Genomic DNA, 15,621 nt, shown 5'->3' on the forward strand with positions numbered 1-15,621 from the left:
GCGCCCTCTCGCTCCCCCGGCCGCCCTCGCGCACGCGCGCCCTCTCGCTCCCCCGGCCCCCTCCCTCCCTCGCTCGCTCGCGCCCGCCCCCCCTCCCTCGCTCGCGCCCGCCCCCCCTCCCTCGCTCGCGCCCGCCCCCCTCCCTCGCTCGCTCGCGCCGCCCCCTCCCTCGCTCGCTCGCGCCCGCCCCCTCCCTCGCTCGCTCGCGCCCGCCCCCCTCGCTCGCTCGCTCGCGCCCGCCCCTCGCTCGCTCGCTCGCGCCCGCCCCCTCCCTCGCTCGCTCGCGCCCGCCCCCTCCTCGCTCGCTCGCGCCCGCCCCCTCCCTCGCTCGCTCGCGCCCGCCCCCCTCCCTCCCTCGCTCGCGCCCGCCCCCTCGCTCGCGCCTGCCCCTCCCTCGCTCGCTCGCGCCCGCCCCCCCCTCGCTCGCTCGCGCCCGCCCCCTCGCTCGCTCGCGCTCGCTCGCTCGCGCCCGCCCGCTCGCTCGCGCCCGCCCCCCTCGCTCGCTCGCGCCCGCCGCCCCCTCGCTCGCTCGCGCCCGCCCCCCCTCGCTCGCTCGCGCCCGCCCCCCCTCGCTCGCTCGCGCCCGCCCCCCCCTCGCTCGCTCGCGCCCGCCCCCCCTCGCTCGCTCGCGCCCGCCCCCCCTCGCTCGCTCGCCGCCCGCCCCCCCTCGCTCGCTCGCGCCCGCCCCCCCCTCGCTCGCGCCCGCCCGCCCCCCCTCGCTCGCTCGCGCCCGCCCCCTCCCTCCTCGCTCCGCCCCTCCCTCCCTCGCTCGCTCGCGCCCGCCCCCTCCCTCGCTCGCTCGCGCCCGCCCCCTCCCTCGCTCGCTCGCGCCCGCCCCCTCCCTCGCTCGCTCGCGCCCGCCCCCCTCCCTCGCTCGCTCGCGCCCGCCCCCTCCCTCGCTCGCTCGCGCCCCGCCCCCTCCCTCGCTCGCTCGCGCCCCGCGCCCTCCCTCGCTCGCTCGCGCCCGCGCCCTCCCTCGCTCGCTCGCGCCCGCCCCCTCCCTCGCTCGCTCGCGCCCGCCCCCTCCCTCGCTCGCTCGCGCCCGCCCCCCCCTCGCTCGCTCGCGCCCGCCCCCCCTCGCTCGCTCGCGCCCGCCCCCCCCTCGCTCGCTCGCGCCCGCCCCCCCTCGCTCGCTCGCGCCCGCCCCCCCTCGCTCGCTCGCGCCGCCCCCCTCGCTCGCTCGCGCCCGCCCCCCCTCGCTCGCTCGCGCCCGCCCCCCCTCGCTCGCTCGCGCCCGCCCCCCCCTCGCTCGCTCGCGCCCGCCCCCCCTCGCTCGCTCGCGCCCGCCCCCCTCGCTCGCGCCCGCCCGCCCGCCCCTCGCTCGCTCGCGCCGCCCCCCCCCCTCGCTCGCTCGCGCCCGCCCCCCCCTCGCTCGCGCCTGCTCGCTCGCGCCACCCGCTCGCTCGCGCCCGCCCCCTCCCGCTCGCTCGCTCGCGCCCGCCCCCTCCCTCGCTCGCTCGCGCCCGCCCGCTCGCTCGCGCCCGCCCCCTCCCTCGCTCGCGCCCGCCCCCTCCCCCTCCCTCGCTCGCGCCCGCCCCCTCCCTCGCTCGCTCGCGCCCGCCCCCTCCCTCGCTCGCTCGCGCCCGCCCCCTCCCTCGCTCGCTCGCGCCCGCCCCCTCCCTCGCTCGCTCGCGCCCGCCCCCTCCCTCGCTCGCTCGCGCCCGCCCCCTCCCTCGCTCGCTCGCGCCCGCCCCCTCCCTCGCTCGCTCGCGCCCGCCCCCTCCCTCGCTCGCTCGCGCCCGCCCCCTCCCTCGCTCGCTCGCGCCCGCCCCCTCCCTCGCTCGCTCGCGCCCGCCCCCCCCTCGCTCGCTCGCGCCCGCCCCCTCCCTCGCTCGCTCGCGCCCGCCCCCTCCCTCGCTCGCTCGCGCCCGCCCCCTCCCTCGCTCGCTCGCGCCCGCCCCCTCCCTCGCTCGCTCGCGCCCGCCCCCTCCCTCGCTCGCTCGCGCCCGCCCCCTCCCTCGCTCGCTCGCAGCCCGCCCCCTCCCTCGCTCGCTCGCGCCCCGCCCCCTCCCTCGCTCGCTCGCGCCCGCCCCCTCCCTCGCTCGCTCGCGCCGGCCCCCTCGCTCGCTCGCGCCCGCCCCCTCCCTCGCTCGCTCGCGCCCGCCCCCTCCCTCGCTCGCTCGCGCCCGCCCCCTCCCTCGCTCGCTCGCGCCCGCCCCCTCCCTCGCTCGCTCGCGCCGCCGCTCGCTCGCGCCGCCCCTCCCTCGCTCGCTCGCGCCCGCCCCCTCCCTAGCTCGCTCGCGCCCGCCCCCTCCCTCGCTCGCTCGCGCCCGCCCCCTCCCTCGCTCGCTCGCGCCCGCCCCCTCCCTCGCTCGCTCGCGCCCGCCCCCTCCTCGCTCGCTCGCGCCCGCCCCCTCCCTCGCTCGCTCGCGCCCGCCCCCTCCCTCGCTCGCTCGCGCCCGCCCCCTCCCTCGCTCGCTCGCGCCCGCCCCCTCCCTCGCTCGCTCGCGCCCGCCCCCTCCCTCGCTCGCTCGCGCCCGCCCCCTCCCTCGCTCGCTCGCGCCCGCCCCCTCCCTCGCTCGCTCGCGCCCGCCCCCTCCCTCGCTCGCTCGCGCCCGCCCCCTCCCTCGCTCGCTCGCGCCCGCCCCCTCCCTCGCTCGCTCGCGCCCGCCCCTCCCTCGCTCGCTCGCGCCCGCCCCCTCCCTCGCTCGCTCGCGCCCGCCCCCTCCCTCGCTCGCTCGCGCCCGCCCCCTCCCTCGCTCGCTCGCGCCCGCCCCCTCCCTCGCTCGCTCGCGCCCGCCCCCTCCCTCGCTCGCTCGCGCCCGCCCCCTCCCTCGCTCGCTCGCGCCCGCCCCCTCCCTCGCTCGCTCGCGCCCGCCGCTCGCTCGCGCCCGCCCCCTCCCTCGCTCGCCTCGCGCCCGCCCCCTCCCTCGCTCGCTCGCGCCCGCCCCCTCCCTCGCTCGCTCGCGCCCGCCCCCTCGCTCGCTCGCCCGCCCCTCCCTCGCTCGCTCGCGCCCGCCCCCTCCCTCGCTCGCTCGCGCCCGCCCCCTCCCTCGCTCGCTCGCGCCGCCCCCTCCCTCGCTCGCTCGCGCCCGCCCCCTCCCTCGCTCGCTCGCGCCCGCCCCTCCCTCGCTCGCTCGCGCCCGCCCCCTCCCTCGCTCGCTCGCGCCCGCCCCCTCCCTCGCTCGCTCGCGCCCGCGCCCCCTCCCTCGCTCGCTCGCGCCCGCCCGCTCGCTCGCGCCCGCCCCCTCCCTCGCTCGCTCGCGCCCGCCCCCTCCCGCTCGCTCGCTCGCGCCCGCCCCCTCCCTCGCTCGCTCGCGCCCGCCCCCTCCGCTCGCTCGCTCGCGCCCGCCCCCTCCCTCGCTCGCTCGCGCCCGCCCCCTCCCTCGCTCGCTCGCGCCCGCCCCCTCCCTCGCTCGCTCGCGCCCGCCCCCTCCTCGCTCGCGCCCGCCCTCCTCCTCGCTCGCGCCCGCCCCCTCCCTCGCTCGCTCGCGCCCGCCCCCTCCCTCGCTCGCTCGCGCCCGCCCCCTCCCTCGCTCGCTCGCGCCCCGCCCCCTCCCTCGCTCGCTCGCGCCCGCCCCCTCCCTCGCTCGCTCGCGCCCGCCCCCTCCCTCGCTCGCTCGCGCCCGCCCCCTCCCTCGCTCGCTCGCGCCCGCCCCCTCCCTCGCTCGCTCGCGCCCGCCCCCTCCCTCGCTCGCTCGCGCCCGCCCCCTCCCTCGCTCGCTCGCGCCCGCCCCCCTCCCTCGCTCGCTCGCGCCCGCCCCCTCCCTCGCTCGCTCGCGCCCGCCCCCTCCCTCGCTCGCTCGCGCCCGCCCCCTCCCTCGCTCGCTCGCGCCCGCCCCCTCCCTCGCTCGCTCGCGCCCGCCCCCTCCCTCGCTCGCTCGCGCCCGCCCCCTCCCTCGCTCGCTCGCGCCCGCCCCCTCCCTCGCTCGCTCGCGCCCGCCCCCTCCCTCGCTCGCTCGCGCCCGCCCCCTCCCTCGCTCGCTCGCGCCCGCCCCCTCCCTCGCTCGCTCGCGCCCGCCCCCTCCCTCGCTCGCTCGCGCCCGCCCCCTCCCTCGCTCGCTCGCGCCCGCCCCCTCCCTCGCTCGCTCGCCCCCTCCCTCGCTCGCTCGCGCCCGCCCCCTCCCTCGCTCGCTCGCGCCCGCCCCCTCCCTCGCTCGCTCGCGCCAGCCCCCTCCCTCGCTCGCTCGCGCCAGCCCCCTCCCTCGCTCGCTCGCGCCCGCCCCCTCCCTCGCTCGCGCCCGCCCCCTCGCTCGCGCCCGCCCCCTCCCTCGCTCGCTCGCGCCCGCCCCCTCCCTCGCTCGCTCGCGCCCGCCCCCTCCCTCGCTCGCTCGCGCCCGCCCCCTCCCTCGCTCGCTCGCGCCCGCCCCCTCCCTCGCTCGCTCGCGCCCGCCCCCTCCCTCGCTCGCTCGCGCCCCGCCCCCTCCCTCGCTCGCTCGCGCCCGCCCCCTCCCTCGCTCGCTCGCGCCCGCCCCCTCCCTCCCTCGCGCCCGCCCCCTCCCTCGCTCGCTCGCGCCCGCCCCCTCCCTCGCTCGCTCGCGCCCGCCCCCTCCCTCGCTCGCTCGCGCCCGCCCCCTCCCTCGCTCGCTCGCGCCCGCCCCCCTCCCTCGCTCGCTCGCGCCCGCCCCCTCCCTCGCTCGCTCGCGCCCGCCCCCTCCCTCGCTCGCGCCCGCCCCCTCCCTCGCTCGCGCCCGCCCCCTCCCTCGCTCGCGCCCGCCCCCTCCCTCGCTCGCGCCCGCCCCTCCCTCGCTCGCGCCCGCCCCCTCCCTCGCTCGCGCCCGCCCCCTCCCTCGCTCGCGCCCGCCCCCTCCCTCGCTCGCGCCCGCCCCCTCCCTCGCTCGCGCCCGCCCCCTCCCTCGCTCGCTTGCGCCCGCCCCTCCCTCGCTCGCTCGCGCCCGCCCCTCCCTCGCTCGCTTGCGCCCGCCCCTCCCTCGCTCGCTCGCGCCCGCTCGCTCGCGCCCGCCCCCTCCCTCGCTCGCTCGCGCCCGCCCCCTCCCTCGCTCCCGCCCCCTCCCTCGCTCGCTCGCGCCCGCCCCCTCCCTCGCTCGCTCGCGCCCGCCCCCTCCCTCGCTCGCTCGCGCCCGCCCCCTCCCTCGCTCGCTCGCGCCCGCCCCCTCCCTCGCTCGCTCGCGCCCGCCCCCTCCCTCGCTCGCTCGCGCCCGCCCCCTCCCTCGCTCGCTCGCGCCCGCCCCCTCCCTCGCTCGCTCGCGCCCGCCCCCTCCCTCGCTCGCTCGCGCATCCCTCCCTCGCTCGCTCGCGCCCGCCCCCTCCCTCCCTCGCTCGCTCGCGCCCGCCCCCTCCTCGCTCGCTCGCGCCCGCCCCCTCCTCGCTCGCTCGCGCCCGCCCCCTCCCTCGCTCGCTCGCGCCCGCCCCCTCCCTCGCTCGCTCGCGCCCGCCCCCCTCCCTCGCTCGCTCGCAGCCCGCCCCCTCCCTCGCTCGCTCGCGCCCGCCCCCTCCCTCGCTCGCTCGCGCCCGCCCCCTCCCTCGCTCGCTCGCGCCCGCCCCCTCCCTCGCTCGCTCGCGCCCGCCCCCTCCCTCGCTCGCTCGCGCCCGCCCCCTCCCTCGCTCGCTCGCGCCCGCCCCCTCCCTCGCTCGCTCGCGCCCGCCCCCTCCCTCGCTCGCTCGCGCCCGCCCCCTCCCTCGCTCGCTCGCGCCCGCCCCCTCCCTCGCTCGCTCGCGCCCGCCCCCTCCCTCGCTCGCTCGCGCCCGCCCCCTCCCTCGCTCGCTCGCGCCCGCCCCCTCCCTCGCTCGCTCGCGCCCGCCCCCTCCCTCGCTCGCTCGCGCCCTCCCTCGCTCGCTCGCGCCCGCCCCCTCCCTCGCTCGCTCGCGCCCGCCCCCTCCCTCGCTCGCTCGCGCCCGCCCCCTCCCTCGCTCGCTCGCGCCCGCCCCCTCCCTCGCTCGCTCGCGCCCGCCCCCTCCCTCGCTCGCTCGCGCCCGCCCCCTCCCTCGCTCGCTCGCGCCCGCCCCCTCCCTCGCTCGCTCGCGCCCGCCCCCTCCCTCGCTCGCTCGCGCCCGCCCCCTCCCTCGCTCGCTCGCGCCCGCCCCCTCCCTCGCTCGCTCGCGCCCGCCCCCTCCCTCGCTCGCTCGCGCCCGCCCCCTCCCTCGCTCGCTCGCGCCCGCCCCCTCCCTCGCTCGCTCGCGCCCGCCCCCTCCCTCGCTCGCTCGCGCCCGCCCCCTCCCTCGCTCGCTCGCGCCCGCCCCCTCCCTCGCTCGCTCGCGCCCGCCCCCTCCCTCGCTCGCTCGCGCCCGCCCCCTCCCTCGCTCGCGCCCGCCCCCTCCCTCGCTCGCGCCCGCCCCCTCCCTCGCTCGCGCCCGCCCCCTCCCTCGCTCGCGCCCGCCCCCTCGCTCGCTCGTGCCCGCCCGCCCCCTCGCTCGCTCGCGCCCGCCCGCCCCCTCGGCCCCTATTTTATCACATGGAAGTTGTTGATGTTTCTGCCATTCCCATTTACACCTCTTCTAGACTCATCTTTTGTTTCTTTACTTGTCCCATTACCATCTCATTTTGCTTTGTACAATCAACCCTTTTGTCATTTAATCTCTCCTGCCTTCCACCCCATCACAGACCTTCCCTTTTGTTCTTTCCTCCCCTCCTCCCTTTCTTTGCCCCTACACTTGCTTAAAAATCTGTTACATCTCTAACTTTTTCCAGTTCTGACGAAGGGCCATCGACCTGAAACGTTAACTCTGTTTCTCTCTCCACAGATGCTGCCTGACCTGCTGTGTGTTTCCAGCATTTTCTGTTTATTTCAGATTTCCAGTATCTGCTGTATTTTGCTTCAAATATATTGAGTCAGTTTAGTGAATAGATTTTTAGACAAGGCACCCAAGATGTTGCTGCACCATAACTTTTGGGTGCCAGAAGTCTGTTTTATTGTGGTGTTTACTTTCTGAAGATGAGAACTTTCTCTCAAGATATTAATGTTTGTGTTTTCTTGGTACAGCTGAACAGTGCTGCTGATTTATCTATGCTAGTGTTAGAGTCCTTGGAAAAGTCAGAAGCAAAGGTTACAGATGAACTCTTAGGTAAGTAAAATGTTGACACTTTTTTCCTTTTTTACTCTTCCATCATTTCTACAGATAATAAAATATCATTAATGTTAGTTTCATGACAGAAATAGAAGAAAATGAACTTGGTATGCCATCTTCACCATGAGTTATATTTATTTTCTATTTTGGAATCGGAGCTTTCGGCTGGTTACTATTAGCTGAGTTCCTTATTAGGCAAGAACGCGTGTATTTCTGCATGTCCCTGCTCGTGGCTCAGTTAGTAATCCCAGTGCTTGGTGTGGTGTTGAAGCATACATCGGATTACATCGGATATACGGCACGGAAACAGGCCATTCGGCCCAACCAGTCCATGCCGGCGTTTATTATCCATACGGACCAAGAAGGTCCAAAGTTAAGTCCCTGAGCTTGTTGTTTGCAGCCAACCTGTTAGTGGGGCACTTTCATTGGCTGCTGTGCAGGTTAAGGAGGGAAAAAGCCAGTTTGAAATCTAATCCCGGCTGCTAGAAAGTGAATGTGTGTGGATGCCAGCTGGAGCGGGATTGGGTATGGCTGATTCCCGTCCACCACTGTTAATAAGCTTTCTGTGTCGATTGACACGGCTACGTTGCAAACGGAAAAGAAAAATGATGTGGAAGAAATGAGAGACGTAAAGAATGATGAACAGACGTATTTTGTTTCAGTAATAAATGTTATATTGTTCAGAAATGACCAGAGACACACTTTTTTTTAAAGTAGAAACGCTCTTAAAGGGATGAAATGGTTCAGTTAGTGACTTGATGGATGTCGATTAGATACAGTGATTTATATTTCTTCCCTTTTTTCACAAAGTTCAACCTGCAAGCCTGTTTAATTTGTGAGAAATTTTTGCTAAATATGTCAAGGTTGCTGTTGTGGCCTGTAGCTTGTGCCATTTATCTCCCTTGTGCTGGGTAGTGAATTGGTGAGCCCTAGTTTTTCAAAAGTTGCTGTTCCAAAAAGCTGCCCAAATTGCATTTTTGGGCGTAATGATTTTGCAGAAGGCCATTCCTGTTTTACTTTCTCAAAACAAGCCTGTGTTGTTTTTCTGCTGTTTTAATATGAAGACCAAATGGCAGTCAGATTGGCCATAGTCCTTACATATTTCAACATCATTTCTCCTCTTGCCTGGTAGATGTGTTAAAAAAATACTGGAAATACATTGTAGCTCTGTCAGCAGCTGTAAAGAGAAAGGGCCTGTTCACGTCTGGGGTGTAACGCTCTGTTCAGCAGTTCTGATGGAGGATTACATTCAGAATGTTAAGTTGTCTTTTCTCTTCACAGATGCTGATTGACCTGCATTTTCATGTTTTGCTTCAAACTTCCAGTATTTGCAGATTCTTAAGTTTTTATCTATACTGCAGGATGTTTGTAGTGGAAAATAAATATTTGATTTTTCCTGAAAATTGTCAGCCTGCCCTCATGAACTGGTCAAACAACCAGTTCTGCACCAGCATGAACTAGCTGAGCATCAGGTTGCTGGTCCTGTGCTGGTGTGGATGCAAGCAGCTTGCCAGTAACCACTGGCAGAAAGATAGACTTGCATTTATATAACGTCTTTCACCACCTCAGCATGTCCCAAAGTGCTTTACAGCCAATGAAGTACTTTTAGAGTGTAGTCACTGTTATAATGTAGGAAACTTGGCAGCCAATTTGAGCACAGAATGTAGGAAACTTGGCAGCCAATTTGAGCACAGCAAGCTCCCACAAACAGCAATGTGATAATGACCAGATCATCTGTTTTTGTGATGTTGATTGAGTGATAAATATTGGCCAGGACACCGGGGAGAACTCCCCTGCCCTTCTTCAAAATAGTGGCTGTGGGATCTTTTACATCTACCTGAGAGGGCAGACGGGGCCTCTGTTTAACATCTCATCCAAAAGACGGCACCTCTGACAGTGCAGCACTCCCTCAGCACTGCACTGGGAGTGTCGGCTTGGATTTTGTGCTCAAGCCTCTGGAGTGGGACTTTAACCCACAACCTTCTGACCCAGAGGTGAGAGTGCTACCCACTGAGCCGCAGCTGACACTTCTGACCTGAAACAACCAGACAGTCTTTTCCATTTCCTTTTTCCCCTCATCAACTTTGAAGCTGTTTGCCCTTTTCCACACTGCCGGTGATCCTGTATGTTGCCTTGCAACAATTAAACATGTATTTGTGCTTTATCAGAAGTATTACAGATATTTCTATTTGGAGGAGGTGCAAATCAGCATGGATGGGTAATTCTGAGTGGATTGGATTGCTGAACCTGGCTCGCGTTGTAAACAAGGATTAAGGCAAATTGTTCAGATCACCTGACATTGGGGCTGGGCAGCATTTGTGTTTGCACTTCTGAATTCAGCAGCTGCACATTGGCATGTTAGCAACTTCCCCCGGCTGGTGCTGTATAACATAAACCTAGTACAAAATTGATTTTAATGAGTGGCTTGTTAAATCACAGCTGATTTCATTCCAGGAGTATACTGGTGACCCCTGAATTACTGTACTACAGCTTCCATACCTTCCTTTGGAAGCACCATATTTTACTGATTGGTTACGTTGAGACCCTTTTTGATGCTTGTTGCCCGACCATTAAAATTCTTCTGTGTAGTAGAGTTTTTGGACCAAAGCAATTGGTCTGTTCAGACTCCATTTATTCAAACATCCCTTATATGTACAGGTAGACTATCCTTTATCCGAAAACCTCGGGACCAGCCGTGTTTCGGTTTTCGGAGAATTTCGGATTTCGGAAGGTGGGTCGGCGGGGGGTCGCGCGCACGACTTACGCTGACGCTCAGCGTAAGTCGGCGGGGGTCGGCGGGGGTCGGGGTCAGCGGGGGGGTCGGGGCCAGCGGGGGTCCGCGGGGGGGTTGGCGGGGGTCGGGGCCGGCGGGGGTCCGTGGGGGGGTCGGCGGGGGTCGGGGCCAGGGGGGGTCGGCGGCGGGGGGTCGTGCGCACGAATTACGCTGACGCTCAGCGTAAGTCGGCGGGGGTCGGGGTCGGCGGGGGGGTCAGCGGGGGTCGGGGCCGGCGGGGGTCCGCGGGGGGGTTGGCGGGGGTCGGGGCCGGCGGGGGTCCGCGGCGGGTCATGCGCACGACTTATGCTGAACGAAAAAACCTTCGGTTTTTAGAGGGTTTCGGTTTTCGGAAGTTCGGATAAAGGGTAGTCTACCTGTACTGACCAGTTCCAACAACCCAGTGACCCACCAGCATGTATTTACTATTAGACTCAGAGTTCAGCCTTAATATTGTTGGCCGTAATATGACTTCAATCTTCCACTTAAATTTGATTTTTTTTAAATTACGGTAAATAGTCAATATAGTGAACAGTTTCAGAGGAGGTTTTGTATTTCAAAACTTCACATCGTGTTTTGATGAACTATTGATACGTGACGTTCTGAAGGAACAATTTACTAGCGCTGGGCTAGCTAATTTCAGCTAGGGCAGCAATTAGGCATGGGTTCCTGTTGCTATCCTGTGACCCCAACTATTTTAAAATGATTTAAGGTTGAACATCTAACAGGTAACCTCAGCACGGTGGCATAGTGGTTAGCACTGTTGCCTCACAGCGCCAGGGACTCGGGTTCGAATCCGGCCTCGGGCGACTGTCTGTGTGGAGTTTGCACATTCTCCCCGTGTTTGCGTGGGTTTCCTCCGGGTGCTCCGGTTTCCTCCCACAGTCCAAAGATGTGCGGATAAATTGACCCTTAGTGTTAGGGGGATTAAATACGTGGGGTTACGGGGATAGGGTGGGATATGTGTTGGTGTAGGGGTTACGGGGATCGGGTGGGATATGTGTCGGTGCAGGCTCGATGGGCCGAAATGGCCTCTATCTGCACTGTGGGGTTTCTGTGATTCTGTGTGATTTCTGTGATACTCCAGGTACGCCAGTGTTGGCCATTGCGCACCTTTTGTTATACGCAGCGCAACCTACATTATCCGCAGTATCTTGCTTTTGCTTTATTACTGTTTCTAGTCTTTAGGTGATGAGCACAAAGGGCTTTTTTTGCTCAAATGTATTTTGAATTATGTGGAATTAATACTTGGATTTGTCCAGTTAGTGTAACTATCCAGAGATTTTAAAAATGTATTTTCCCACCAACTAATATATAAATAATGTTAAAAAAATGTAGTGTTTTATTGGTTTCTCCAAACTGGATAACTGGATGGTCACAGAAGCATTTAACTTGCCATTTTCCAAACCTCATACTTTGTGTTTTATACATCCGATTTTTTTTTTGAAATTGCTTATTCCTATACTTTATGTGAGGATAATGAAAATGTTGCCAAGCCTCCACTGAAGCTCAAAGAAAATTTATTTCTTCCCTTATTTCGGCAGAGCCACATACTGGTTTTTGAAAGTGTTTAGATACTGTCACATTTTAGATCCTTTACATAACTGCATTTCCTCCTTCATCTAGAAAGGTCGGACGATTTACTTGTTTCATGTACTTGCCCAAGTGCAGATTTTGGCATGATGTAATATTTTGTCTTTATTTCCAATCACCCTGCAGAATTTAGTAAAACAGTTGCAAAACATTTTATGTCTTTCAGAAAATCTTGGTAAACTTTTTAGTCTAATGGATCCACTCTCTCCTGAGAGAGCAGCATTTGTATCCAGAGCTTTGAAGTGGTCCAGTGGAGGTTCAGCCAAACTCGGCCATGCTAAACTACATCAGCTGCTAGCAGTCACACTGTGGAAAGGTGAGGCTAGGGCGAGCAAAATCCAAGCTGCAGTCATTCTGCCATTTCTGTGTTGATCTGAAGTGGTTTCAGGTGACAGTAGAACTCTGGTGTCAGGTTTTTATCTCATACCCAAGCACGCTAAAGCCAAGCAATGAGACAGCCTGTCCAGGAGCCAGCGCACACTGCTCGCACTTCCTACTGGATGGGGTCAAACTCCCAACTAGTGTGAAGCTAGGTTTAACAATGGCTTGTGGTCTGTTTGATCTCAGGCACTTTATTATAAATTTAATCTTGAGTCTTTTTAATGTTTTTGAGAAAGTGGATGCTGCTGCCCACACTCTCCAGCCTTCACACAAAATAGCCATTATATATATCCTGCATGAATTACTTATAATGCTCATCATTGTACATTGGAAAAATTAGTGGATAGCAATTTTGGTATTTTGTCGCAGCTTATCTCTGATTCAATTTAAAAATACAATATTGGTCCCAAAGTAATGATGAAATTAGCTACCATCCTTTCTACTGCCAAAATATAGTTCTATATAAGGTTGAGTTGATAGAATCTGATGAAATCATTAAGTCTCAGTGGGAAGTAGTGCTCAAGCTGTTTACGTGTTTAGTTATCGTATACATAGACAATCAACAGAACATGCTTTAAATTATTTTGTCAAATTCATTGCTTACATACAATGATTTTACATTCTCTTTCCAGAACAAAACTATAGTGAATCTCGGTATCACTTCCTGCATTCAGCAGATGGGGATGGATGTGCAAACATGTTAATAGAATATTCTGCCTCAAAGGGCTACCGGAATGAAGTGGACATGTTTGTGGCTCAGGCAGTCTTACAGTAAGTATTTTGTAAGCAAGCAAGAAAGAAAGGTGTAAAAGATGTTTCTTCTAATTTCAATATGCTAGATTGCCCTCTTTATAGTGTAATAATAGCCCTGCGCAATTGCATTTATATTATTGAGTGATCCTAGCTGAATCTGACTCCCAGATTTCTATTGTGTGGATTTTTTTTTTGGCTTCAACTCCGTTTGGAGCTGTACAGCACAGTGGCATAGTGGTTAGCACTGTTGCCTCACAGCGCCAGGGACCCGGGTTCGAATCCAGCCTCGGGCGACTGTCTGTGTGGAGTTTGCACATTCTCCCCGTGTTTGCGTGGGTTTACTCCGGGTGCTCCGGTTTCCTCCCACAGTCCAAAGATGTGCGGGTTAGGTTGATTGGCTATGATAAATTGACCCTTAGTGTTAGGGGGATAGGGTGGGATATGTGTTGGTGTAGGGGTTACGGGGACCGGGTGGGATATGTGTCGGTGCAGGCTCGATGGGCCGAAATGGCCTCTATCTGCACTGTGTGGTTTCTGTGATTTCTGTGATCAGGCTGATTGTACTAGCTTGGTGCAAATCTTGGCTCTTTTAACCCAGGTCCACACTGGAGAGTAACATGAGAGATAATTGTACTGCAGTGCACAGTGGACTATATTCCCCTGGAGAGTTTTCTACTAGGCACTTGAAAGGATACCAGCAACAAAACAAGAATGCAGGTGGACTCGCATCATTATACAGCCAATGATCTTCATGCACTTTGTAAATTGAGTGTGTTGGGATTTAAAAATGCATTCCTTGAATGTGCTTAGACAGATTAAGTCACTAAAAATATATTAATAATGAAGAGGGGTGGGAGGAGGCTCGAGTGGAGCATAAACACCGGCATAGACCAGTTTGGCCGAATGGTCTGTTTCTGTGCTGTAAGTACTATGTACTTCTATGTACTTCATTCGAAATTCTCCGCTCAGGGCTGCCTTTTTTTAATGTATCTTACATTTTTGGAAAAATATTTAGAAAAGCCCATGGTAACCATACCACAGCTGTTTGCAGTTTTACTTGGGCTTTCACCTGTACAATTTATAAAACAACACAACAAAAAAGTACACTGAGCGTCTGGTATAAAAAAGGTAAAGTACTCTGTGTGTGTTTTCAATCAAAGCCCTCAGATCAAAGGAGTCATTTGATTGTGCCCTTTGAACAGTATCCCAATGAGAGTTGGCATGTTCAGGAGAGGAGCAGAGAAAATTGTCATTTTCAAATGAATGGAGTTAACAATCCTCTATTACTTGTTTTTGGGTGCCACATAAAAGCATACAATAATAATGATGTTTCTTTTCTCTTAGTAGACTGAGTCACAAAGTTATGGTGTGTTCTCTACAGTGTTGCAAAGGCCAACTGTATGGTTTCAGCATTGCTGATGTATTGCTTTTGTTATTAGATTGGTATCCTGACCATGTTATACACTGAATCATAGCCATGCTCCTACTGTTTATTCAGCGTGTGGTGCCATTCAGTGGAAGAGCTCCACTGAGACCGAACACTGTTTTCAGGAAAATTAAATGATGTGAATTCTAGATTTTTACTTGACACTTTTAAATGCAAATTTTGCAGTTGTCCCCTCCTTCTCCTGCCAAAGCTTCAGATTCATGTGTAATATGCTGGTAGCTCAGATTTACTACATTCAACACAGTAGTACATTTGACTGGTAACTTTTTTTTTCCAGAAAGCTCATATAGCTGCTGTTAACAGCGTTGATATTCTGTGACTTTGGAATGTAGAATATTTTTAAGTTATAAAAAGAAAGTAACATTTGCACATTCATAAATATCCAAAAACCTTTACATTTTTGAGTTGAGTTGAAATTCTTTTCTGGCCATTAAAGAGTTAATGTACTGTATAATTGAATCCGGTATGAAAGTGACACTATGCTGCATGTTTATTCAAACGTCAGTAAAACAGTCTCGGTGTCGCACATTTGTTAGTACTAATGCCACAGATGAGTAGAAATGCCTTTTCTGAATATGATTCTGATTTTTATTATTTTTTCAGATTTCTTTGCTTAAAAAATAAAAACACTGCATCACTGGTCTTCACAACTTACACAGAGAAGCATCCTTGTATAGAACAAGGACCTCCATTTGTACAGCCTTTGTTAAACTTTATTTGGTTCTTATTACTTGCTGTTGAGGGGTAGGTATTTTCTTTATATAAAAGAATGTAGTACTTAAAAAAAAAAAAAAAAAAAAAAAAATTAAAAAAATACTTAAGCTTGCCCAACATTCTAATCGTTGTACTTTGTTTTACGCTGAAGGGGGAAACTAACCGTTTTTACAGTGTTATGTGAACAGTATCAGCCATCTTTAAAGAGAGATCCAATGTACATTGAGGTGAGTTGCTAACTATTCCCATGCTGCATTTGTTCAAGTTGAGTGGAACCAAGATTAACTTTTTTAATTGTTTTGTAGGAATTATGTGAATGGAAAGCAAAATAAAAAAGCCTGAGCTTTTCAAAACACTTCATTCAGGCTCGTATCTGAATGCCTATCAGCAATACCTTAAATAGGCACTTCTGAAAATATCCTAAAAGAGTTTAGGAAAATTAAGAGATTAGCTTGGTCTGACATGCATAGCCAGTTAAATTATTACTTTCAGAGATTTAAAAATATATATTACCACCCCACCCCCCTGATTAATGTTTGTCTGTGGAATGTTTTACACCAAAAGTGGAAGAATTTACCAGTATGTTAACCATCGTAAGGACTGTGGTGCGGTTGTTGAGTTCCCCAACAAATTCAAGGCCAGTTTTTGTACAAGTTGCATATTCGCAGGTACTAAAATGCAGATAACCTTGTAGCTTGTGTGTGTTAGATTTGATGTTCTTATCTCCTTCTCAGGACTCCCCCCCCCCACCCCCCCCCCCCTCACAAATGGAAATTCACCTCCTGCTGTATGCCTGAAGAGAAAAGAGAAATTCAGGCATCCCTGATCCTCCTCATACTCGTAGCTTTTCCTTGATATAGTGAGATCATGACTGTGTACAATATAATCTTTTTATTTTTTCAGCCCTGCAGCAGTTTATTTCATGTGACACAACTTCTGCTTCATAAAGAACCTGAGAATTATTAATGGCAGATAACGGCCCATCTCTTTATCA

The 15,621-nt window shown here is 59.3% G+C and overlaps 1 protein-coding gene across 7 annotated transcripts in view; it reads left to right on the forward strand.

Moving 5' to 3' along the window:
- get4 (guided entry of tail-anchored proteins factor 4) overlaps nt 1-15,621 on the forward strand; it is an 83,438-nt gene that overhangs the window by 46,598 nt on the left and 21,219 nt on the right. For 6 of the 7 annotated variants that reach the window (XM_086001170.1, XM_086001169.1, XM_086001175.1 and 3 more), the window contains exons 3-7: nt 6,882-6,963; nt 11,499-11,648; nt 12,346-12,484; nt 14,517-14,657; nt 14,779-14,854. In XM_086001170.1, the coding sequence (XP_085857296.1) occupies nt 6,882-6,963; nt 11,499-11,648; nt 12,346-12,484; nt 14,517-14,657; nt 14,779-14,854 (588 nt within the window). Of the gene's footprint in view, nt 1-6,881; nt 6,964-11,498; nt 11,649-12,345; nt 12,485-14,516; nt 14,658-14,778; nt 14,855-15,191; nt 15,322-15,621 lie in introns of those variants that run through there. The other variant, XM_086001174.1, reaches the window with a different exon arrangement.

The sequence above is a fragment of the Somniosus microcephalus genome, chromosome 11 (assembly GCF_052327205.1).
Source record: "Somniosus microcephalus isolate GS21.2 chromosome 11, FLI_Smic_1.0, whole genome shotgun sequence".
NCBI classification, from domain to species: domain Eukaryota; kingdom Metazoa; phylum Chordata; class Chondrichthyes; order Squaliformes; family Somniosidae; genus Somniosus; species Somniosus microcephalus.